This window comes from Pezoporus occidentalis, unplaced genomic scaffold (assembly GCF_034315485.1).
Source record: "Pezoporus occidentalis ecotype Australia unplaced genomic scaffold, CSIRO_AGI_Poc_V1 ctg208, whole genome shotgun sequence".
NCBI lineage: Eukaryota > Metazoa > Chordata > Aves > Psittaciformes > Psittacidae > Pezoporus > Pezoporus occidentalis.
The window spans coordinates 881,319-906,708 of record NW_026913943.1 but is presented as its reverse complement, the minus strand read 5'-3'; the positions used below and the strand labels follow the sequence as shown (position 1 = coordinate 906,708).

At 49.3% G+C, this 25,390-nt stretch overlaps 1 protein-coding gene across 3 annotated transcripts in view; it reads left to right on the top strand.

Annotated features, from left to right (window-relative positions):
- CACNA1H (calcium voltage-gated channel subunit alpha1 H) overlaps window positions 1-25,390 on the top strand; it is a 229,494-nt gene that overhangs the window by 104,144 nt on the left and 99,960 nt on the right. For all 3 annotated transcript variants that reach the window (XM_062619017.1, XM_062619016.1, XM_062619018.1), the window contains exons 3-6: window positions 7,073-7,184; window positions 10,177-10,310; window positions 14,753-14,850; window positions 19,694-19,853. In XM_062619017.1, the coding sequence (XP_062475001.1) occupies window positions 7,073-7,184; window positions 10,177-10,310; window positions 14,753-14,850; window positions 19,694-19,853 (504 nt within the window). The remainder of the gene's footprint in view (window positions 1-7,072; window positions 7,185-10,176; window positions 10,311-14,752; window positions 14,851-19,693; window positions 19,854-25,390) is intronic.

Genomic DNA, 25,390 nt, shown 5'->3' with positions numbered 1-25,390 from the left:
GTGCCAGAACCAAAGAGGAGGCATTCAAAGGGCACATGAGAGCTGAACATCACCTCGCAGCAAGTCTCTGGTTTGCAGAGAGATGTGGTAGTGCAAACGTCTCAGGAGCTGCAGGAATTCTGTGTTATGTGATGATGGGCACAGGTTTGGGATGCCCTGACCACATGTACGGCACATCTGGGATGTCCAGGGCTGCAAGGTGCCTTGCTTCATCCAGAAATCACCTACTGAAGCCAGATCCAGGAGCTCTGTTCCCAAATCAGCTCCTTGATCTCTGGCTGGGCAAAGCAAAGGGAATTACTCACATCTGGGGACAGAAGGACACATCCTGCAGCTGGAACAGCTCAAGGTCCTGTTTGGGGCTGGTACCAGGTTGGACCCTGTTATGGTTATTCTACAGCAAACTAGTGGGATGCCATCATTCCAGTAACTCAGGCTAATCCTTACACAAGGATTCTCTGCAGTCAGTCCCATCTCCTTAGACATGGGCCAACTTAGTGTCTTTCAGGATGAAAGGATGAAGTATTGCTTCTGCTCTGCGTGTTTCTGGTGCTGTTGGGGAGGTGTGTGTATATATATATATATACACAAATATATATATATATTTGTGAAGTGCAGCTGCCTCATTTTGTTTTACAATTCATAAGCAAACGAACCCGAATGATCCAGTGCAGTTTGGGCCCTAAAAATAGCTTTAATCAATCAACTTAAAAAGAAGAATGTTCCTTAAAATGATGCCAGCACCAAGCAGCGCTGCCTCTCGGGAATTTCATTCTGACTCATTTTCCTTCCCGATCTGTTCTTTCTTTCTCTTTCTTTTTGCATTTCTCCCCTCCCTGTTCCTATTTACCAAATATCACTGAGTTTGGACTGGTTTCGTTACTGAGCATCCAGGATGAGAGGGATATTGCAAACTTTCAGAGCTATTTTTATCACTGGTGGCATGGAGAGATGGGAGGTGTTGTCACTGTAATATGCCTGTATCTGGGCAGCACCCCTAAATACTGGGAAGACAGGCACCAGGTACTCTGAATTCAGTACTTCTACACCAGAGCAGCTTCCCATCTGTACCTAAACCTTTGGTTGTGTCCCATCAAAGGACACGGACACACAGATGCACACGCAGATGAGGCAGCAGCTGTGCCCACCCTGCTCTCCCTCATCCCCATCTCCTTGTCCTGCAAGTGCTTGGATGCTCCATCGCTTTGCAGGAGCCCCATTCCCATTGCATGAAGTGGCTGCTCTGTGGTCTGACCAAGCACATGGGCATCCTCATGGTTTGCTGGACCACTTGGATGGAGGACCAAGCCCCTTTCCCACCTCCCCAGTCTCTCCTCCTGAAGCCAGTTGCACTCTTGCTGCTACTGGGGGATAGATGCTGGGTTGGGTGGTTTACAAGCAGGTCCTCAGGTGTCCAACCAGCCTTGTTTCTAAAGGCAAAAGAAGGCTGTGATTTACACAAAGGAGGAACTGCATCCAACAGGAGCCCATCCTGCTGCTCTCTGATGGGCAGTGCATACCCAGCTCACCAAAAGCACTCCGAAAATCCCAGTATCTCAGATGTGTGTGTGTGTATATATATGCGTGTGTGTGTGTATATTTAGTGCATTAGTCACATCTTAGACTATAAAAACTGAAACTTCAGTTGGCTGCTGCTTCTGTAAACATATGTTCTCCTTGTAACTATAACTTGGCTTTTATTGCTTTGTGTTCTTCCTCAGCATCGTGTGCAGTACGTACGGATAGAACAGTATTAATCACAATACTGCCAAATCCAAGCGTGTAAAATAATGGGTTAAATCTCCAAAATCCCCTGACTGGCTTAAACATAATAAGCTTATGTGAAAATAGCAAGCACCATGGTCTTGTCTTGCTGCTTTTCAGTTGCTGGGGGTTTAGGCTTTAGGCTTCTGCCTCTCTCTGATGTGGGCACTTAGAAATGAGGGTTGGGATTGGTGAGGGGAACTTTTAAGTGAAGCTGAGACTGTTCCCTCTGAAGAACCTGGGAATTTGAAGCGGCATGTTCCTCATCATGAGGCATGGGATGAAAGCAGGAGGTTTGTGGTACAGCCCTGGCGTTATTCGATGTGTTTATTGCAGAGATACTCTTAGAGTTGGAATGATGGATGATCAAGATTATCTCTCTGAAAATGGGGAGGCTCAGTGAGGGAGACCACTTGTGTTATGGTACGTCTGAGCCTGAGCTATACCCACATCTCTGGAGTTTTCTGTGCATTAGTTCGAGTGGGGAAATGATGGATGCAAAGAGATGGAGACGCAAACCGGGGCTGCAGGCTTGGTAGGCTATTCTATACCTATGCAATGCTAGAAGAGATACTCAAAATCTGGCTTCCTAACAAGAGAAGCAGTTTATTTTTTCTTTCAATTTTATATTTCAGAAACAAATTCATGTTGTATCACTGCAGTTAGTTTTCCTTTCCTCTTTGGACCACGAATCAGAGGTTTATGGTGGGAAGGAACTGAGGGAGGCTGGGTTTGGGTTTGGTGTTCTTCAGTTCAGCAGTCACCCATTTCTTCCCCCTGCAGCCATCCATGTCATGGTGTACAAACCATCTCTGGAGGAGATGGAGCCATCAGGCCTGGCTGGGGCTGGTCTTAGAGATCAATTAGTTCTGGGCTTAAACCAGCTGAACTAAGATGGTGCAGCGTGAGCGCTGTGAGCTTGTTTCTGCTTTTGCTTAGGTTTGTTGCCATAAACTCCATGGAATTAAGTCTCTTCTGAAGTTAAATGTGAGGGTTTGGATGCTGGCGTGTTCTCCCTCTGAGTTTCATCCTTGTGACCACTGGCTGGAGGTGTGCTGGTGACACCAGGGTCTGCCCTGTGCCTCTGCTCCTCAGTTTGGGGCCGGAGGTCAGCAATACAAAAAGGCACAAGTGCACTGCTTTGAAAAGGGGAAGAGGGAAAGAATAAGTTAAATCAGAGGCCAAACATTAACTTGGCTTCAGGAAATGCCGCGTTAAGAAGAGTTGTTGGTGCTGTGGAGTGCTGTACCACTGCAGGTGGCCTCGCTCCGCTCTGCATCCTAAGATGCAAAGCGACTCTGATGTCCTGTTCTGCTCTGGATCCACCAGACAGCAGTTTTAAAGACGTTGTGTGGGTTTGTTAGCTCTTTTTTCTGTGCCTTTTAGCTTAATTAATCAGTAACATCCTTAGGAGATGAGAGTCTTGCTGTGTTACTGCCTCCGTGACAGAGGAGCTGTGCTGAACCCTGCTGTCAGTGGCAGAGGGCAGGGGCTGAGGATGGAAGTAGGAGATGCTGGAAGCTCTTTATCTGGACAGGACACATGCACAGCTCCTGCACAGCTTTATTTTGGGTCACCAGCTCCTCAAACACATCCTCTGGTACTAATACCAGTGGCTAAGTGATGTGGAGCCGGTGAGCGGCCACCCAACATAAAGTCTCTGTGCTGGGCTCCTGCCAGTTGAGTTTACTGCTGAGTTTTACTTAAGCTTTTCTTGAGCTGCTTCAACACATTCTCAAATCCCCATCTCTCTTTCGAAATCAAGTCAAGGCCTTACCAGCTAACCTGGCTTGGCAGAGGTCAATGGGAAAAGCAGGTCTTGCCCATGCTGAGGCATCTTGTGGTACCGGGAGCTCTCCATCCTCAAGCCACTGGTCTTTCCTTGGAGGTGATTTCAGTAAAACCCTGTGAAAAGCTGCTGGAGAGCATCACGAGAGCATCAGCATCACCCATTGCACTAACAGCAGGTAGGGCCAACAACATTTTGGGACACTGTGTTGCCACTTCTAAACCCAGGGCTAGATTTTAGTGTTAGAGGCTACACTGATCCCTCAGCGTGGTGCTGTGCAGCCAGAGCATCCCTTGGGCAGGCAGGACTCTGCTGCTCCCCGGCTCCTGCCCAAAGGGAATTAGAGCTCATCCCAAACGCACCCTGGAATCTGTGGCAGAGGAAGCGATATTAAACAAACCTTTACCTCTGCCTCCAGCCGTCAGCCTGGATCTCCCCTTTGCATCTTCTTCCTTTCAAAGCTAGTTGGGAGCTTGGCTGCTTTTAATCCAGGTGATGCTTTGGTGGCCTCGAGAGCAGTGGTTTCCATGGTAACTCAAAAGTACCTGGTTTTGCACAGTCATGGTTTTAGTGGGTCACAGCCACAGATACAGATCCTGAGCAGGAGCCCCAATGGCTGAGTTTGGGGTTACCATCCCACACTTTCCTTGACCTCCTGGTTGCAAGGAAGCCAGGCAGGGTGTGCAGGATGCTGTAGGGTCACCCATGAGGCTGTTGCCTGCTGTAGGACATGTCTCCAGCCACATCTTTGCTGTTGGTGCTGGCACAACCCAATGTGGGGCTGCTCTCGGATTGCTTTATCATAGAAGGGTTTGGGATGGAAGGCACCTTAAAGCTCACCCAGTTCCAACCCCCTGCCACAGGCAGGGACACCTTCCACTAGAGCAGCTTGCTCCAAGTTACATCCAACCTGGTTTTCTTCTCTCTTTTTGACTTCTGTGTGTTTTCCCATCTTTATCAGAATAGGGATTTTCTTTCTTGATGGGTGTTTTGGAGTGGCTCAGTGGGAAGGATGCTGTGCAAAGGTGCTCTCTCTAATCCCACCCTGCAAACCAGCATCACCTCCTGCTGCCCAGGGGGTTTGCTTCGGGGCATCTCCTTGTGGCTGCTGAAGAGTGCATAGCAAGGGGGATGCTATGGAAAAGCCAAGAGGACAGTGGTTAAATCACAGCTTTTGGAGCTCCTCCAGAGCCAGGAGCAGGGAATGGAGGAATGAACTGAAATTCCCTTGAGTGCCTGTGCACCGGAGGGAGGGAGGATTAGTCCCGTTAGGGCAGAGCGCTCGGGGTAATCCCGCTTTTGAATTAGGGATTTCACTGTCATTAATCTGATGTGAAAATAAATAGGGCAGGAGCTTAATGCCTTTGAGGGGCCTGCAGGCACAGGAGGAGGGCTGCAGGGGCTGAGCAGGGACAGGACCTTTCAGCTCAGACCCTTCCAGCCACATCTCCTTGGGAAGGGTTCAGGCAAGAGGGAGGATGGGAGCATCCCTGGGAAATGCCTCATCATTTTGTGGTGGGGAAAAGCCTACTTTCCCCTTTTGCTAGCAGTAAGGGATAGAGACGGCGTGAGAGCAGGATCAGCAGCCCAGGGCAGGATGGAGGAGCGAGGCTGGAGCAGCCAGCTACAGGGCAGCATGCTCCCCTCCTCTGGGGGAAGCAGGAGACCTAATTCATCAGCATAATGATGTAGTTTTAAAGCTCAAAACCCACATGCTTTGATTATTTTACTTTAAAAAACATCTGCAAGTATAATAAGTGAAATGAATGCGACTACAGGCACCCTGGGAATAGCGCAGGAGTCGTGTTTACAGGGAGTTCCACATGAATCCCAGCAAGCAAGGCAAACATTGTAAGTAGGATACAGCCACAGGGTTGGGCTTTGTTTGGGTCTGGTGTGGGCTGTTTTCTCTCTGGAGTAGGATTCCCACTCTGCTTCTAATCAGGCGCAAGGGAAGGTGATCCAAACAGCTCCTAAAGATGGCAAGAATCAGAAGGAGTCATTGAAGGAAGGGAGAAACTAAAATAAACCCATATTGGTGTTTCAGTGATGCTCAAGTTCCTCTGGGGCTGTGGCCAGGAGCTTCGCCTGCTCCAGCTTCTCCTCCATCACTGCTGGGGTTTAATCTGTGCACTTGATTTCATGCCTTTCCATTTGAGACAAAAGGGTTTCTAGGTCTGACCTGTTTGGTCCTCAGCATGAGCTCCAATGTGTTCCTAGCTCTGAATGTTCAAAGCAAAGCCCTGTCTAAAACTAGGGTCTGGGTTCAGGTTTTAGGGAAGCTGCAGGACCTGACCCCACTGATTTCTCTCTTTTCCTTTAATCTGGCTAAATGAGAAGGTGTGTGTGGAAAAGTACCGAGGGTCTGCAGCTCTGCTGTTGCCTAATCTTATGCTGTGATAAATCTTCTGCTGTACTGATAGAATGCCAGATAAAGTACTTGTAAAGGCAGCAGGGATACACATGGATGGGGTTTTTTGTTCAGGCTCCCGGATTGGTGTTATCAGAAGTAAGACAATGTCTCTGGGCTGCTTCCTCCATGGTGCCTCCCTCACATATGCTTGTATGTTTGAAAGCAGAAAGGTTTATTCACACACAGATGGTTCCAGTTATTTTCCTAAGAACAGTTCTCTCATTCATGCTTCGTTTGCAGAGCTCCTGTTTAGTTCCCCCAGATCTTTATTATGTTTAATAGCCAGACCAGCAGCAGTAATCATAAGCTCTGGGCCTGTTTCGCACTGATGCAAATCACTACTTATTACTGTGAAACTATTGATGTTTGTGCAGTTGGGCGCTGGTGGGTCCTGTCAGAGAATGTGCTCTTCTCTTGGTGACCCGAGACATCCAACTTGGAGCCCTTTCCTTCCCTTTCAAAGCCTGTGCTGTGCACCCTGGGTCCTGGTTTGCATCCTGTATCATAACACTGGCCCTACCCGCTTGTGCCCCCAGTTTGGGTTTGTTTTGCCTTCATCCTCAGTCCTGGGGTGGAGCTCAGAATGGACTCTGTAACTCCTTGAGACTTAGAAAGCAGGTAGGAATGAGACAACCTGCTTTCAGTTCACTCTCTGTAGTGACAGAGCTCATGCTAGAGGACGTGTGGGGGAGATCCTCTGCTAGAACTCTGAGATCTGGAGATGAAGGCTCTGTGGGAGGAGGACAGAGGTAGCTGTGCTCTCAGCTGCCTTGGGCATGCATGAAGAGTGGAAGAGGATGGAGGGGGGAGGACTTGAGATGGAAAGCGGAGCCATGCACCTTGATGTGCTTCTCTGGCTCTGCTGCTGTGGAGGAAATGAAAGGCATCCTTTGTCCCTCCATCTCAACAGGAGTTTTCTTTCTAAGGCCCTTTCCTCGGTTGCCAACCCCCTGAAACCTTAACAAATCTGGGATGTTTGTGGATGCTTCCTCTTTGCTTGTGCGAGGAATGAAGGCTTTTGGATGTGTTAAATAGCTCAGTGCCTCATCTTCCTCCCTCCCGATGGCCACTTGAAGTGTGTGCTCTCCTTAACACTCTCCTCTCACCTGGTTTGAGCACGTCAGCATGCTGGTCATCCTCCTGAACTGCGTCACCCTGGGCATGTTCCAGCCCTGCGAGGACGTGGAGTGCCAGTCGGAGCGGTGCACCATCCTGGAGGTAAGGATCCCATGCTGTCCCGCTTGCCTGGGGTGTGTGGGCTGCAGGGGTGGGGGGGTGGCCATCCTGGAGCTCCATCTTGTCCCTTCTTCCCAAAGCTCTTCCCACAGGGATGGTTTTCCCAATAAGCCACACTTTGGCATGCAAACCTACTTCTGCCATGGCCCTAGGTGAGACCCAAAGGCTGAGTTGCGTTTACCCCAGCGAGATCCTTTCTCTATGCATTTAATAAGGGTTGGGAGGCTCAGAACTGGGCATCCAGCTCCAAGTGGAGGTGTTGAATGCTTTTTACTTACAGGATGGCCAATGCCACAGGGAACCTCTTGCTCACAGTCCTTTCAACCCCAGCCAGCTCGGTGCTGGCATCTCTTTGCTGCAGTCCGGCCTGTGCAATACAGCACTGGTGACTTTGCCCTCTTATTCCCTTCTTCAGGAACAAAAATGCATGGGATGAGCCCATTCCTGCTCTCCTCTGCAGTAGAATCCCCCAAGTAACAGCACTGCCAAGTGCCAGGATAACCTCCATACCAACCTTTGGGAAGTGCATACCCATACAAAGCTCACAGACCCTTGCTGGCCATCCCAAGCTCAGTGGGGCATCACGCTCATCACTTCATCCCTCGCTGCATCCTGGCAATCCCCTCGCTGCCATATGCCTGCGGGATTCGTTTTGGAAGCACATCCCAGCAGCATCTGGTGTGGGGGCTGCACCTTGGCGCTGGGCTTCCTGCAGCAACCCTGTTCTGGGGTTTGGAACCAGCTTTCCTTGTTCCTAATGCATTACGTCAATGCAGGCAGGGACTACCGGCATGTGGTAGGGTGGATCTGCTGCTTGACTTCTCTTGGAGTGTATCAGGAAAGCCAGTGGGATCCTTCCAGTTCTGCTGCCTCTTGCAGAGATTGGTCCAAAACCTCCTGCAAACTACCAGGAATAGCAGAGTTGATCATCAAAGCCTCCTTCAGCCTTTAAAGAGTCTCTGCTAAATGCAGAGCCAAGTAAACCAGGTGAATTGAGGCACCGTTAGAGGTTTCTCATGGAATGAGATCAGTTTTGGAGGCATCCAGCATTGGGATCATCTCAGGAAGTCAGGGCTGTTGTGAAGCAGCACTTGGAAGGGGCTGGTCCATCTCCTCCACCTGAAAATGTCACACTGCTGGTAGCTGTGGGCCCCCAGATTGCCCATCACAAAGTGTCGCAGCTCTCCTGAAGGGTGACATTCCATGTGCCTGCTGTTTTCCTGCATGTATTCACACACGTGGGGCTTTGTTGGTGGCATCCCTGCCAAAATGACCGGGCAGACAAAGTGAATGCTGCCTGCATGAGGAGGTGACATTACTGAATGGCTGTTTGCTTCCTTTTTCCCATAATTCAATCAGGTTGCAGTCACACAGCTTCCATGGGCTGTTCTCCCCAGAGCAGACACACATGGAATCCCCAGGAGCCCAGGCACTGAATCTGGAATCTGAATGATTCCAATGTATTGAGTAAGTGTTCTCCTAACGGGTTTGCAGGCAGGAACAGGCTGCAAGTAAAGCCATCGTTATCCCTCAGCCTCCCACTGCTTCCAGGCAGGAATGGAAGCCAGAACATGAGGTAGAAAAGCCTGAACTTCTTTATGGAGGCATTTGGATGCCAGGAATTAAATGAACTGAAATAACAGAACAAAACTTCTGTGTTAGTTTATCAAGGGAAAGGTTGGTTGGTAAAGCCAACAGCCAGAGGAGACGGTGCTCGCACAGAGCCATGCAGAGCTGCATGGATGCACAGCAGGAACTTGGCTGCCATGTGGATGTTGTGTTGGTTATACCATTAATCCACTTAGCCTCAGTATGGAAGTGCCAGACGCAACACCAAACAGTATGGTCATTATGGGCTGGGTTTGGACAGCAGCAGCCATGGCTGTAGATTGAGAAGTTCCTGTGCTTTATCAAGTCTGTCACTCAAAACAGCAAAGCCTCTGCACGTGATTTCAAAGCAATCTGCATCTCCTGATGTTCAAGTTTACAGGCAACATGTAGAGGAGTCTTTACAACAGAGTGTATTTCATGGCTTCTTCAAGTTACCATCCACGTTTTGTGCAGGAACCTTCTGGAATCTCCAGAAGGCTGGAGAAATCCCAGCTGTCCAAGTCCCCACTACTCTACAGAAGTCATTCTTTAAGTAAAGACTGGGGCATGTTCTATAGGGCAGCAAAGGATTAATTTGTGCACCTTTAATTTCTCTTCTTGTTTCCACAGTAATCTAAGCCCCTACATTTTGACCTTCACTAAGAGGCTCCTGTGCTGGGCACCCAGGATGCCCTGAGCCTCTGCACCACGAGGGACCGCTCCAGGCATCCCTCACGTGCAGCAGAACTGTCCTTATAGTTACTGCTTCAACCTCCCTCGGTGTGCACATTCACTCCCAGCTGTGTGTGGGTCTGGGGGTAGGAACCTGGTCCCTTCAGAGGTCCATGAAGGCATCAGAGGTGAAGCACATCCCCCTGTGTTAGATGGGACAAACTCTTTCTGGTCCCTTCAGAGGTCCATGAAGGCATCAGAAGTGAAGCACATCCCCCTGTGTTAGATAGGACAAATTCCTTCTAGGAGGTATTGAGCCACCCAGTCTGGTTAACACAGCTCCCACTGCAGGCTGCTGAGACCTCATGGACCCAACCACAACGTGTAGGCTTTAAATGCCAGGAGAAACATCCAGCCTGTACAACAGTGATGTCCTTCTGTCTTTGTCAGCAGATCAACAGAAGCTGCTAATGCTTCCCAGGCAGTTGAATGACCCCAGAGCTATGCTTAGGGGTTGCCATCACCCACCAGGTATTGCAGGTTCTATTTCTGAGCTAGGTAGGTGGCATTTTGGTCCCAGGGCTTTGCCTTGCAACGTCTGCCGGGGCACACAGAGTGCCTCTGCAGTGGGAACGCTCATGTCTCTGCTTTCCCTTTCCCTGCTAAGATTGCACAGCAGAACTGACTGTAATCATCTTTTACTGGTCTCCAGGCGTTCGACGACTTCATTTTCGCTTTCTTTGCGGTGGAGATGGTCATCAAGATGGTGGCTCTGGGGATCTTCGGGCAGAAGTGTTACCTTGGAGATACGTGGAATCGGCTGGACTTCTTCATCGTGATGGCGGGGTCAGTAACAGAACCTCATGCGTTTCTTCCTTGTCATGAAAGCAGGAAAACCCCAGAGAGCCAAATGTGTGCGTTGTCCTGGCTGGTTTTCATGATGCCTTGTGAAAACTGCAGGCTCAAGCCAGGCCACAGTCTCATAAGCCTCATTTGGTTTCACCTCTGGCAACCACACTGGGTTATGGGATGGGGTACGAATGTTAGGGCAAAAGCCATCGGGTGCTCAGTAGCAATCCTTTTGCCAGTGTTGTCTCTGTCAAATCAAGTGCATGCCGATCTAGTCCCTTGTGATGGCCAATGTCCCAGTGGTCGTGGTTAAGCCCGCTGGCTCCAAGGTGGATGGAAAAGCTCAGCCCAGCTTCTGCTAAATAACACCACGAGAGTGAGGCAGAGAGGCAGAAGTTGGCCAAACAAGGAGAACGTAGCCCCAAAATCTGGTTTAGAACATTGAGATCCTGATGGTGGAAGCTGACCAGAAGCTGACCCAATGACAAGTGCACGCAAATGCCTCCTGGAGACTTCTCTTGGTTTAACACCATCCCCTACAGCTGCTTATTTGTGCAGGATGTGCTAGCAAACAGACACGAGGAAGAGCTGCGTGCTTTTGACACCAGTTCCCTCACACCCAAGGGAGAAACTGAATGGGCTGAAAGCCTGGCAAGTCTAAAACTTGATTCTATAAATAAATGTGGTTTAGAAACCCCAGGCTCTCTTACCTGTTTAGGATACCCTAGGAAGGGCTAGACTGCTTTAATTATAGAGCTCTGCCTTATTTCTGAATCCCTGGGTTTCTAATGGCCAGCCTGGGTTTAATTAGACCATTCCTGTAATATGTTGGGGCATTTTTACCCTTATGTTAGTGATGTACAATCTTCATTGCACTAATGGGGTTTTGGTTTGCTCCATGTTATTTGTTTGGAGTACAATTAGGAATGGCCTTACTGGGTTGAATAAAACATGAGCTCTCCTGAGCAGAGCTTCCTTTGAACCCAAGTGTGGTGTAACCAGGAAAGAACAGCAGGGACAACAGAAACAGCAGTTAATGATTTCTTCTTTCCAAAGCCTTGCTGCAGGGTTTGAGCCAGAAATAAGTAGAAGAAGGGGAAGGCTGTGGTTGCAGCTTGGGATCAGGAGCCTGCCATCCATAACCAGTGCGCCAACAGCGTTTCCCCACGCTGAGCCTGCAGGATGAGCTCTCCTGATGGGCAAGCAGAGGTTCCCCACAGCATCAAACAGGAGAATAAAATGGAGGCAGAAAGGCTGAGCCCTCTGCTCGTACCTGAGCATCAGGTTTGGCACCAGGATCTTTGTTCATGTCACGCTTGGGACAAGGGGGAAGGTGGCACGCTGTCCATCTGGTAGTTTTCCAAGGAAGGCTGTGGCTGGCGTATGTTTGAGAAGAATGGAAACAGCAGAAGCACCAATGGAAGCAACCTGGCATTGCTCAGGTTGAAGATGAGAAGAGGAAAGGCCCTTCCCTGGCTGATCCTGGGCCATCTCCAGAGGATCTGGGGGGATTCAAGCCGTACCTGTGACGTTATTTCCCAGCTCTAAGAGAGTTCTGGCCTGGGAGCTGGGCTGCCTGGTAACACCAGTGGAGGGCCAGGAGAAGCTGCGCAATGGGCTGTGGCTCTTCACCTATCCCCCACCACTGTTCAATCCAGCATCTGCTCCTAAAACTGGAGGTGGTTTTAGGCAGGGAGCACTCTACTGGAATAACAAGAGTCGCTTTTCCCAGCAAGCAGATGGATGTGATAAAGTTACTACGAAGTTTGCTATGATAAGAAGGGAAACAAGTGATCAGCAGTGCTGCCTGCTTGGTTTGCCCCATTCGGTATCCTCCTGATTTGGCTTACTAGCAATGAAAACCAAGGAGAGCAGAGGGGAAGCAGGGAAACTACAAAACAAACAGATCTCCTGCCTCTAGCACCAGCTCGTGTCTGAAGTTTGTTCCGGCACTGGAAGCCCTTTCATGTTTTCCTCGCCTCAGAAATGCACCCTGGACAATTTCAGACCAGATGGAGCTTACAACCTTTGGGTCTGTCCAGCAGCCAAGTTGAAAGCATTTCCCAAGCATCCAAAATGATGGCCACAAGAGCTATGAAACCAGAGAGGTTTCTCGTGCACCCAGTCCTTGGAAACGTTGCAGCCTCACATGATGATGTGCTTTGGACATCTTTAACTTGACAGCTAAAGGACTGGAAACTGTTCATATCAGAAGCCATCACAAAGCCTTGTGCCTCCTTTGTTTTCAGTGCACAGAGGTTGTAAGGAATCACCTACCAAGTGTTAGTCCACCCAGACCTCCTATCCCTTCCAGCTCCAGCAGGTTTCTGTCAGGCATTTCCAGGGAATTCTTGGTTTACAAGTGGGATATAAGAACAGGACCCCAAGCCCGGGTCCTTTTTCTCAAAGGTTCAAGCTGCTTGCAGATGGTCCAATCTGGAATCTATCAAGTGTTTCGGGTTGGCTTCAATGGGCAGTGTAGATCCTCCTGAGACTTACTTTCAAATCCTAAATGGAGTATCATGGAATTGCAAAGTATCAGGGTTAGAAAGTTAGTTTCCTAGGCCAAATCCTGGCTTTTTCTCTCTTATCAACCCCATTGAAACTCTTAAGGGCCAAGTAAAAGTGAGGCCCCAGGAGTTCACCCTTTAACATACCAATGGTTGCATGTGCTCTCTGGAGTACAAAGCCACCTCCCACTGGAGCATTTCATACTCCTTTTACTTGCTATTAGCAGTTCAAAGCCTGTGTCACTTACACTAAAATCCACTTACTCCGCCACCCAAAACACTGTGAGAGTGCTGTATTGGGACCTCACCAGCGAGCACGTTCAGGCTTCGCACTGTTCACATCAGGGACTTTAAACAATGCTGTCTCTATCCCTGGAAGGTCTGTTTAGAGCAGACACCTGGTGCTGGCTCCAGGTCCCCGCTCGGTGCAGGTGTGAATGGGCATTTCTGATGGCTTTCCTGCTGTGTGGTCCTTCCTGCAGCTCCGGGCTGCTTCATGAACCCATATAGGGTTTAAAACCTGGTTTTGTGCTGTGCTGAGTTTTAAAGCTATTCATCGTGCTCGGCTCAGCTCCTGTGCATGAGCTTGAAGGTGGTTTTGATTTATAAAGACTCACGAACTACTTTGGGAATAACAAGTATCTCTGGCAGGTTATCGCTAAAACCAGCCCCAAATCAGCAGGCAAATGAAAGCTAACAGGGCAAAGTCACCTCAGTGCAATGCCAGTGATACCAACCAGCTTCAGGACAAAGATGGAAGAGAAGCAAGCATCAGAACATCTACATAGTCCCAGTTAAACTTCCCAGAGCAGAGCAAAGCACCGAAGACAAGGCTTCAGCAGGGGAGAACATGAGCACATAAGCAATGATGCACCTGAGCAAGGCTGGCCCAAAACCAAGCCTCCCTTTGCTACTGCCTGGAAACCATTCAGTTGTTGCTTAAGCCCATTTGGTGGTTGCTTCTTAATGGCGTGTAATGATGTTGGTCCATCCTCACTGCAGGATGCTTCAAATCTCTCCTTTCCTCTGAAGCGCCTGGTTGCAGATTTCAGCTCGTATTTGCCTTCCTTCTTCCGTATCTGTTTGTTTATTAACAAAACCCCACAAAACAAAAGCTCTTTCTCCATGGGATCCAACAGCTTGCTCACAGGGGTGATTTTGATGTTGTTCTGTTATTTGAACAGGCGTGGTGAGAGATTTGTGACATATTTACAAGTGCTTCCCTCTAGTCAAACTCACAAATTGTAATTACAGCCATGCTAACTAGCCATAACCCCATTAAAAACCCAACACTACACCCATTTGCCACTCAGCTCTAGAAAAGAGCAAGAAAATTGACTTAACATCCTTCCCAGCCTGGGAGAGAAATGTTTGTGTGAAATGGAGACGGAGCATGGGAAAGAAAATGTTCCTTATTCTTAATAATAAAATGGAAGCCAACTACTTTAACATCATTTGTTGGCTTGGTTATTCACAGGTTTTGTCACAGGGAAAGAGATAAACTGGGGTGATAGCAGGGGGTATAATAGCAGAAGCATCTTAGGGACTTTGAGCTGCATAGAGTTGTGCAGTGCGGATGCGCTGCTGGCTGGAGCACTATAAGCTAATGGGAAGGGAGAGCAGCACGGCTGCGGGAGCTGAGCTGGGGGCTCCCAACTGCCCTGATGTCTGTGGCACTCACTTTGCTGCTCCTCGTTGTGCTTTCTGGTGTTTTACCTGTGCCTGCAGCCCATGATCCCAAGAGCACATCTGCACCATCACTGCTTGTGGGGGTATTTTCTCTTAAGGGGGTGAAATAGTCCTTATGTCCCCCATTTGAGAGCATTGTGAGCTGCAAATACAGATTGGGTGGTTTTCAAGCCTGGATGCGCAGGCAGCCCCAGGAAGCAAGCATCCCACATCCTGACACTTTCCCTCTTTCCCCTGCAGCATGATGGAGTATTCTCTGGATGGCCACAACGTGAGCTTGTCTGCGATCCGCACCGTCCGGGTTCTTCGGCCGCTACGAGCCATTAACAGGGTGCCAAGTAAGTAATGCCTTTGTCTGCAGCTTGGGCTCTGCCTGGTTCACTCCCCTAGGAAAACCAGGGTGTTAAAGGCACCCCAGCCAGCAGTAGTATCCTGTTCTCTTGCTGCTGAGAGCAAGTTCATTGATTTTACTTTATAATGGCAAGTTTGAGATCATTTATGATGATTATCAGTGTTAGTAAAGGGCAAGGGAGTAGATTTTAGACCCGGAGGACCCCATTTGCATGGCTGTTTTCCACCGCTTTGTGAACTCGGAGGCAAGTAACTGCTCCTAGTGCAAAGAAAATAACAAAGGTCCTCTAAAGAAAGGGGAAAGGTCAGTTCAAAGAAGGATCTTCTTGCCCTGGATGGGTTCATTTTCCCCTCTTGGCTATTTCAGGTCTTTCCTTTTCTTTGTGTTCAGGATTAGAAGCGCAGCAGCCTCTATTGTCGGTAAAATACCACAGAGGGTTTGCTGTCGTGTAGAACAAAATTGGGTTCATCCATGAGAGTAAGTTCAAGTGGCCCCTAAATCCATTTTGAAGTGGCTTCAGCTGCTTGTCTTCTAAATCCAATTTCAAAGACCAACCAACAGATTGAAAACATTTCTGGCCGGAATGGGCTGTCTGCTGAGCACTCCTTTTGCAAGGTACTAATTTCATAGCACTTTCATCATTTTTTAACCAAAATCCACTCAATTCAAACTGCAGCAGCATTGTACGGAAATCATAGAGGCTCCTTGCAAAAGAAAGTACATTTCTTGGTCTTTTTAAAAGCCCGTTTGAATGACGCAGCACTGATTTGTCCTCGTTGAGCATCCTGCCTGGATGAGCTGCCTGTCATGTCTGCATATCTAGGGACAGCAAAACCAGCTCCCCCAGAAGGGTTTTGGTTCCAGTGCCTCAGATGAACATGCAATGGAATAGATGGAATTTTACACACAGGACTCTGAAGTTTCTTTTAGTTATATTCTTCAGGATTTTTCTTTAAAAGAAAACATTAATAATCTACATGATTTTCACTGACTTCAGGAGTTTAAAACAAGACCAAAAGAAAGAGAGGCTAAAAAGGACCATGAAACCCTCCCGAGCTTTGTTTTCCCTAGTGAGGTTTGGTTACCAGGGTTTCGGAGCAGCTCGAAAGCACAACACAAAGTTTTCCACTGGGATGTTGAGCACGGTGGCTCCACGGCCTCCCTGGGATGGAAGGAGCAGAGGGATGCTGGCACATGCTTGGCTCGGAGCCCCACCGAGGTTTCAGGCTGGGGTGAGGATCAGGCTCGCTCTGAAGCTATTTAAATCCACAAAGCCCTTCATAGCTCTCCCTTGAAACAGTGGGAATGTCAAGCTGGGATTCAGATGTCCATTTACATGCCTATTAAACAGAGGCCCAGGGATCCCAACACCTCCAAGTCTGGGTGAAATCTTGGTCTGTCTCCACCTTGTGTTCTTCTGCCTTGGGAGTCCGATACTGAAGTTTTCAAGTAAGCCTTTTAGGCCATCTTCTGCTGTACTTGCTACTTCACTTCTTAGTGTTTTTCAAAGGATAGGCAATAGAAAATACCCAATTTTTTTTGTTAATAGTATGGGAGATTAAATCCAAAGAGCCCAATCCATGTTTAGAGTTGAGTTGCCTGCCTTGAGGAGCAGCTAGGCTGGTCTTACACCACTACCAGCATCTTGAACAAGTGCCAGGGCAGGATTAGTATTATCTTAGCTCCTGGAGGGCAGATAATAACAGACTCCACTTGTTGATGAGACACTAACTCCATCCACTTTAACACCCATACTTTTGCTGTTTCAGACTGAGATAATCCAGGGTCTGTGGAGAATGGATAGTGACAGCCCTCTGTTGTGCTGTATTTTTGCAGTTTCCAGTAACAACAGAGTTACATTTCTAGTCTTTCATCTATGGGGATGCTACAGCTTAGCCAGGGATTTCCTTGGACGTCCACCCCATCCCAGACAGCACACAGCAGCACATTGCCCTCAGCCCCATCCCTGCCATCCCCAGCAGCAGGACAGTGATGCTTCCCCAGCCACCACACCACTGTCAGGAGCAGGGTTTTCAGCTCAGTGGCAGTCACAAAAGGCCATGGAGCAGACAGGAGTGCTGGCTGGGTCAGAAGCGATGAGCCTGGTGTTCAGTCACAGCACAGGGAAAGCAGGGACCCATGAGGAGTAGCCCGTCGATTTCTCCCTGTGATGTCTGGGCACTCGCCTGGGTTCCAGCCAGCACTATTAGCTCTTTGCTTCCAGGCACAATAAATTCACCAGCAAGATTATTTCATTTTTGTTTTGTTTGTTAAGAAAAGAAAGGAGAACCCTGGCCAATAAAAACATCATCTCTATTAGAAATTATTCCTTGAAAATGACTGGAAAATGTAATTCCCGCGATTTATATGTTTGGCAGGGGCTGTAGTCATGGGATTTTTTTAATCATGGTCACTGGTTTTCTTTCAAATCCATTTCACTGCTTTATGTTGATTTTTCTGCTATGGGCTTTAAACCAGCAGCACATGGAATGGGAGCGAAGAGAAATCCTGCTCCTTGTTCCAGCCCAACCGATGCTCGTGCTCTTTTCCCATGGCACACTCGCCATTCTGCTGAGACCCCAGAGCACCCTTAGTGGGTAGCGAACAGATGGATTCAATCTCGAGGATGGTGCCACTAAACAGCCCAAAATACCAAAAGTAACTGAGCAGAAAACAGTTGTCTGGCACGGGGAGATCGATTTTAACCATTTTTGGGAAAAAAAGAGAGACAGTATTAGTGAGAATGAGAGGGGGAAAGAAAAAGGAAGAAATGCCCAGCATCCTCTTTCCAGTGGGAATGAAGTGTGTCTTTCCTGCTTTTCCAAAGATAGATTTGCAAGGAAAGGCCGCAGGGCATTGCTGTGGGATGTGCTCCTGGGGGGCTCACGCTGACAGCACGTGTTGGGAACGAGTGTTACAAAACCAAAACCTGTTTGCCTCCAGATCTGGGATTCCTCTTGCACTTGGAGCAGAGGTCGGTGCTTCCCATCAGCTGGCACCAGCGTTGCGGTTACAGTGGGTGGCAGGGATGCCAGCATCCTGCGCCGCCCCACGGCACTTGACAACATACACTCATTGCCAGCACCGTGTCCCTTCCCTGCAGGGTGGCTTTGGCACCGGGGTGGCACGGGGCAGGGTTTGGAGGGCAGCCGGCAGCACTGGCACGGGGCCGGGCGCCAGGATCGTGGCTCCTCCGGAGAGGCATCCGCTGCCGGCGCCAGCAGCGGGGAGCCGCGCAGGAGCCAAGATGCATCTGGGCATGGAGACCTTGACAGGCTCTTGCCCTGGGATGCAGAGGTGATTACTCACACCTCATTATTTATTAGCACAGCTTTCTTGGCTTGGTTCATCCACTCGTGCCGCGCTGACAAGGTAATGTCAGCTCCGGCCCTGCTTGGCTGGGCTGCGTTTCCGCTGGCACAGCGACACGAGGAAAGGGGTAATGCGGTGTGACGGGGCTCCAGATCCTGCCAGCATTGCTGCTGCAGCCTGGAGGTGCCAGCTTGGATGGGCACTTCTCTCCTGCTCCTTCCAGCACCCATCCTTGCAGCCCAGCATCATTGATTTAGCAGGGGAGGCGTCAGGCGTGAGGCGTGACTGAGGAGCTGGCTTGAAGGAAGAAGCCAATGTGGAAATGCCACTCTCCGTTCCAATGGGTGCCTGGTGGAGAGCAGCATCCTGCTAGGGGAAATGAAGGGAGGAAAGGCTTCACACAGGCAGGAAAAGGTGTTTACAGAGCAGAAGTTTAGGGGGATAAAATACCTCCAAAGGCGGCAGTGTCACCTTACCCACCAGCCACATCGATTTCCACTGTGCCATAAACGTGAGCCCTGCTCTCTTCTGAGCACCTGAGGCTTGGTTCCTGGCTTTATTCTTTCCTATGATTGAACATTTGTCTTTGTCTCTTCCTCTTTTCATTAGTCCTCCTCTCATCAATTATCAGCTGTTGAAATGATGGCTGGTCGGTATCTCAGAGATTCATTTAACCTCTATTGAACTGCTGAACTACAAGTCATTATTCTCTCTTTATTCCTGCTTTATCCTTGAGTTGGAAGGTGCCCTCATGTGAGCCAGGGCAGCCCCGAGCACCAGCCCAGTCCCAGCCTGCTTGCCCACGCTGCCCTGGACTCATTCCTCAAGGTTCTTATTTAGGGTGGAAGAGCTTGCCCAGAAATCAGCATTACCCTGGCAGCAAAGGTGCTGGGAGAGCTCCTGCTCTGCCTGCGGGTTCATGGGGAGGTGTGGGACCAGCTGGGAAGCTTGCACAGGAGGAAGGGAAGGGAGCAGAGCCGAGGGTTTTCCTTAGAGGAAGAAACATTTGCATCCTGTTTTCCCCCTTTAAACAGTCAGAATTTCCCCTGCATCCCTTGCTTGGCAGTCCTGTGACCAGCACAGGGGGGAGTCCTCCATGGAAGAGGAATTGTCCATGGAGGAGCCGCAGTGGTCATCCTACACGAGGCTCTGTATTGTTTAGGGAACAATGAGAGATGTTCAATACGTTTATAAATCTATCTTTTGTTAATTCCTCAGAAGGGTGATGGTCTGGGGGGATGTTCCTCCAGGAAGGGCTTTCTTGTTTGTGTGGGGCCCGTTTTACTGAGAACATTTGAAAATCCCACCCTTAAATCCACCCTTTGGCGATACGCTGCTCCTATCTGTGGCTAAGCCTTTTGCACTCTTTACCTTTCTTTTCAGCCTTAGGGCTTAAGGGAAACCACAAACACCCCAATTCCTCTACCCAGGATGCCCTACCACTCTGGGAATGCTGTGGCATTCATGCTCTCCCCATCAAAGGGCTTCTCTAACCTCTGTTCTCCTTCTCCCCACAGGTATGCGAATACTCGTCACCCTGCTGTTAGATACTCTGCCTATGTTAGGCAACGTCCTCCTCTTGTGCTTCTTTGTCTTCTTCATCTTTGGGATTGTCGGTGTGCAGCTCTGGGCAGGGCTGCTGAGGAACAGATGTTTCCTAGACAGGAATTTTGCCATGTAAGTACAGCAAAACTATTTCCACCTTTTCCTATTTTCTCTCTCTCCCCCCCCCCCCCATCTGGTGGGATTGCAGGAGCTGAACTGGGAGCACAGATCTTAACTGGGCTGTCATCTTGACTCATAACAGTCATAGAATCATAGGATGCTTTGGCTTGGAAGGGACCTTAAAGGTCATCCAGCTCCAAGCCCCTGCCACAGGCAGAGACAGCTTCCCCTAGACCAGGTTGATCCAAGACCCTCCCAGTTTGGCCTTGGACACTGCCAGGGAGGTTCTTGGATTCAGAACTCAAGTGTGGAGTTTTGGGTATTTTTTTGTCTGTAAAAAACCCATTTGTCATCAAGTTACTGAGGCTCTGAAGTGCCTTTGTCAAGTTTTCCCCCTGTACCTGAAGGACAAAGATGTCTGTGGTCTGGATTATCTCTGCTCGAGGAAGCTGAGATCCCTGACTCCAGGATTTGAAGGATTTAGAACAAACAAAGGCTTTAAAGCTTTCCTAAAATGGCCAATTCCCAAAGCTGGGAGGTCACCCAGCACACCACAGCACCTGCCAGGTACAAACAGCACCATGGTTGTGCTGCTGAAACACCCAAATATGAAAGACATTAAAGACATTTGTGCATCCTGGGACAGGCATCAGGAATGGGCATCACATTTAACCACCTGCTCTTTTTGATGGAACTTTAGATTTGGTTCTTCCAAGCTAGGCAATTGCATGGACCAGCATCCCTTAGCACCTTACCTAGGCTCTGAGGGTGCTAATAGTTGTTAATTGCCCTGATGAGCCTTACCTGGGACCAACACCGCACCCATGGCCCAGGAGCTCTATTTAAGCTCAGCCTGTGGCTCTTAGGCCTGGTTTAGAGCTGGGCTGTTGGTGTATCTGTCTCCAGGTCTTTGTTCCCAGTTTCTTTAGCTCCTTCCTTAGTTCCCTGTGTGGGTTTTGCATCTGGTTCATCATTTACCAAGCCTGGGGCTTCGTGAACCCTGCTGTTAGTTCTGGGCTCTGCCTGCTGTGATTGCACTCTGTCCATGCAGGAACTGCTGGCACTGGGATGTCTCCTGCCTCTTGGCTCATCCCCTGTCATGGGGCAGCCTGGCTCTTGCTGCTCCCCAGCAGTCCCTCAGCTTGATATCGAGCTTGGGCTGTTCTGCACTTGCCCCTTCAGAGGTGCAATGTAAGGGCACACCTTAAAACCTATCAGCACAACCAAAAGATCAAAGCCAAGTGCAAGCTGCCACAGAAAAAGGGAGCTCTGCCTGGGAAAACCCTTCCAAAGGGCTCCTGTCAGAGACTGCTGAAGATGTCAGTGGCTCAGAGGTGAGGAAACGCCTGAGATCAGCTAATCAGGGCAACTCCAGCTCTGTAAGAGAAGATAGAGCCCGTAATTATATCTGTTTGCAATCATTTGCTGTCTACAATTTGTGTCTGGAAGACAAGCAGAGATTATCCCTCAGCTCTATCCCAGATCCTGTTCCTGCCTCTTGCTGATTACTCCTGATGGTTTTCAGCTCTCTGAGCCTTTCTCTGTGCTGCAGCCCATCTCTGATGGCACTTACCCCATCAGAGATGCTGAAGGGCAGAAAATCAATGAGTCTGCCACGTGTGTATGCTTCCGCTCCTGCATCTTGATGCTCCAGCCTTGCAAGCTATCTCCTGCATGCACAGCAGGCATCTGCTGGTCACCAAGACCCTTGTCACTCAAAGCAACCCCTGAGCTCTCATTTAAAAGCCTAAGAGTAGTGTTAAAGCTGTGCTCAGGTGGCCCTTGTTGCATGGGGCAGGCAGTGCTTTGAGCAGGAGTGCAGAGCTGTAATTAGCAACAGTCCCTCTCATCTCTTTGACCAGGTTTCTGAAATGCTCTGTGATTCCTGCAAAGTGGAGCTTCTAAAATTAACCGCGGGGGAAGCATTTTGCTAAGTACAGATATTTAACAGGCCCTCAGGTAATGGCCATTAGCAGCATCAAAGGCATCACAGGGTTTGCTTATCAGGGTCTTGGTCTCCAGTCGAAGAAGGCAAAGTCAGGCTCCTTGTGCTGAGCCTCAGGAGCTTGCTTGAACAGGTAGGAGGTTTGTAAGAGGTTTTCTCCTTCCCACCCCACTGCAGCTCTGTGCTGGTTCCTGGGCCCCAGCAGCACATAGTGGTGAATTTGGGTGGCTGTGGGCTACGTGCTGCTTTTGGCTAAGTCGTGATGCCATGTGCTCGGGGATACTGAGCGAAGTTACAGCATTCCAGAGGAGCTGGGTGAAATTAGGCTCCTGGCTTGCCCATGGGGTAGCTCTGTTGTCATCATCATTATGCTGTATAAGCATAACAAATACGGGTTGTTCTGGTACCAGCACTGACTGAAGCTACTGTCTTGGTTTGTGTTTTGCTGGATTAGCTTAAGTCCTGAGAAATCTGATTGCAATTGAACCAGTCTTTCTGTTTCCAACTAGAAACTATCCCATGTTGGAGCTTGGAGTGGAAGTTTTGGGAAATCCAGATGGAATTATTCCCATCTTTTCTGTCATTCCTGATAGGTTCTCCTGAATCCATAGTTTTAGGCACTGGGAAATGTAGTGGTCTTTAACACCCCAATAGCAAGCTGTACATGGGGAAGAGGCATGGAGTGACAGTAACAGGGAAAGGGTTACCTCTTCCTGCTCTTGTACAGATGGCCCAAAATATACAGCACTGGGCCCAAACTATCAGGTCCTGCAGACCAGCAGCAGCATGCCATCTCCTTGCAAGACAGTGTGGAGATAAAGGCAAAGTCATGCCCAGGGTTGGATTTGACTGGGGTCCATCACTGTGTCCTCCTCCTCCATCCTTGTGCCAAGCTGCTGTGCTCGTGATCAGTGCTGGAGAGCACAAACCATCCATCCCCTTCCAGGGAGAGCTGTGAGAGAGAACAAAGCCAACAACAAAACCTTCAGCCAGGGGATGCGGGATTAAAGTTAAGCTCTGGTTTTGGTTAGAAGTAAACAGAATAGAGCTCTGTGGGAAAGGGGGAATGAGATTCTGGTCATTTAGTTTTGTTTGCCAAGTCCCACTAAATCCCAGTGGTGTTATTCTTAGCCTAACAATAGTGTTTTCCAGCCCTTCACTGGGCTGTGAGGGGCTGGAGGGTGGGCAGATGAGCTGTGAGCCCAGGCTGGGGCTGAGCAGATGATGGTCCTGGCTCTGATTTTCCTTACAGCCCTATAAAGGGAAATACCTGTTATTGTTCAAGCTCACCTCGGTGGTGGTGTCAAACCCTTCCAGATGAAAACAGAACTGCTTTAAAGTGAGGGTGAGCATCTGAACGCAAACCAGGGTGCCAGGCAGGGAAGGTCATAGCCCCAAAGCCTTTCTGGATAAAGGAAATTCAAGCGAGCTCAGCCCAGTGCTTCAAACACAGTTTCTTACCTGCTGCATGCTGCTTTGCACACTTGCTGCCAGCAGCTTTCTGGGCCATTCCACTTGAAGGCAGGCATCAGATGGAGGAAGTGACTTTGAATTTTGCCATCATTCTTCTTCCTGTGGAAACCATTTCTTTCAAATCCCCCTTGAAAGTTGGCAGCTTCAAGGAAAAGAAGCTATTTTTAAATATGGTACATTCTGATAAGAGATTCGGGGACTTCTTTTGAGGTGCCTCTCTCTCTCTCTCTTTGAAAATTGCCCTGTTGCAAGGCAATATGATACCATGCTGGAAGGAGGTTGGATTTATTAAGGACTCTTTTAGTAGAGACTTTGAAGGAATCGCAGGTGGTTACTGGGCTGCTGCAGTAGTGGGTTAGCAAGCAATAAGAACTGGAGTGGGTCACTCCCCAGCCAGCTTTGGAGACTAGAGTGGGGCTTCAGAAGTCCCTGGGGGTTCAGACACCCTCTTCAAGCCCTGGGGAGCTCACAGTGGGGAACAGCAGTGCCAGGATGGTCTCCAGTGCTGTGTGAGTGGGAGCTGGGATTTCTGTTCTGAGAGGGAAGGGCTCAGTATTGCGTATATGGGGAGACCAAATGAAGCCGGCAGTTTAGAAGATCTTCAGGATGTGTGTCTCCCCACAAAGCCCCTCTGGCTCCCTCTTGCCATCATGAGCTGCTGTCACTGTTAATAAAGCAATTGGGTCACCCCCAGCTTGTCTGGGTTGGTGCTGCTGGGGCTGCTCCTTGCTTGTGTGTCGTTATGCAGAGGAGCATCTTCCCTCTTGTAGAGCCTTTCAAGGAACTCGGTAGGTTGGAGGCAGGGGAGGGGAGAGAGCTGTGAAGTGCTTTGTATGTATGTAACGCTGCAGGACAGTTATAATGTGAGTACTTCAGTCTTAATTAACCCCATACCTGCTTGGCATTGTACTGCCTTTGGCTCCTTGGCTTTTGTAGAGCTGTGAGGAGGCACACACAGGCAAGGCAGACAGCTCTGAGTTAGTCTGAAAGGTACTTCTGAGTTCTACTTGATTGCTCCTCCTGGCATCCCTCTGTGCTGCAACACTGGGTTGTCAGCAGGATTTCCTCCAGGGAGCAGCCTCCTCTTGAAGGGAATGGATCCTGCTTGGTGCTCAGTTTCCTCCACCTTTTCCCTTTCCTGCTCTGCTCCTCAGAAAGCTGTAGCAGGATTGTGCTCAGCATGCACACGCCTTCCTCCAGTGGTTGTGGAGGATGCCTCGCATGGGAGGACTGAGAGGAAGCACAGGACATGCAGGGAGGAAAAACACGTTGCAAAAGCTGCTGCGAGCCCAGCTAAAGATGTGCACTGGGCAGCTGGCCGAGAAAGGGGTGTTAATCCTTTCTAATGTGATAACAAGATCCATCCTGGGGCTTAGTTTCTCATGTCTTTTCCCAGAGCACAAGGGTCTTGTGATTAGTGGCTTCATTACCATTAAGAAGTTATTTGGACTGTGCGTGTTGGCAAGTAACAAGGAAGGAAGTCAGCTTGACCTCTCCTGCCTGTGGAGGTAGATGCTCTTGGCAGAGCTGATTCTTTTTGTGGGTACTGGGGATTCCCTCATCCTGCAGGGCTTTGTTCCTTATTCTTGCTCTCATTCCTTCTTTCCACTTTTTGGGCTTGCCAGAAAGGGTCCTCAAGCAGAGGGACTAAGAACAGGTCTTAAATTTGCAGGGTGGATGCTCGTGGTGTATCTGTGCCTGGGGCATTCATGGAAGAGGGAAGGGCTTGAAAAGGACTGGTCAAAAAGAGGCCCCCCTAAGACTGATTTTGGCCTCTGGGGCGGACTTTGAGTTTGTAAATGGTTTTGGGGGCAATTACAAAATGAGAAAAGGGAGGCTAAAATCAGGTAGGCAGCAGCAGAAGCAAGTCAAGCTTCATCCACCCTTCACAATCAAGCTGTGCTTTGTTTCCCTTGGTTTATTTTCCTCCCACAACCAAAGCGTGTCGTTCTTTTGGCTCTCCAGGGCTTTGTGCCCAGATCTTCTCTTTGCAGATTATTAGATCACAGCCCAGGGCGCTGTGTCTGCAGGCAACTTCTCCTTCAGCCCAAGGCTTCCTGAACAGCGACTCCTGGGAAACATAAAGCCTCTCTAATCTCTGTATGTGGCTCATCAAATACAGTTCCAGTCA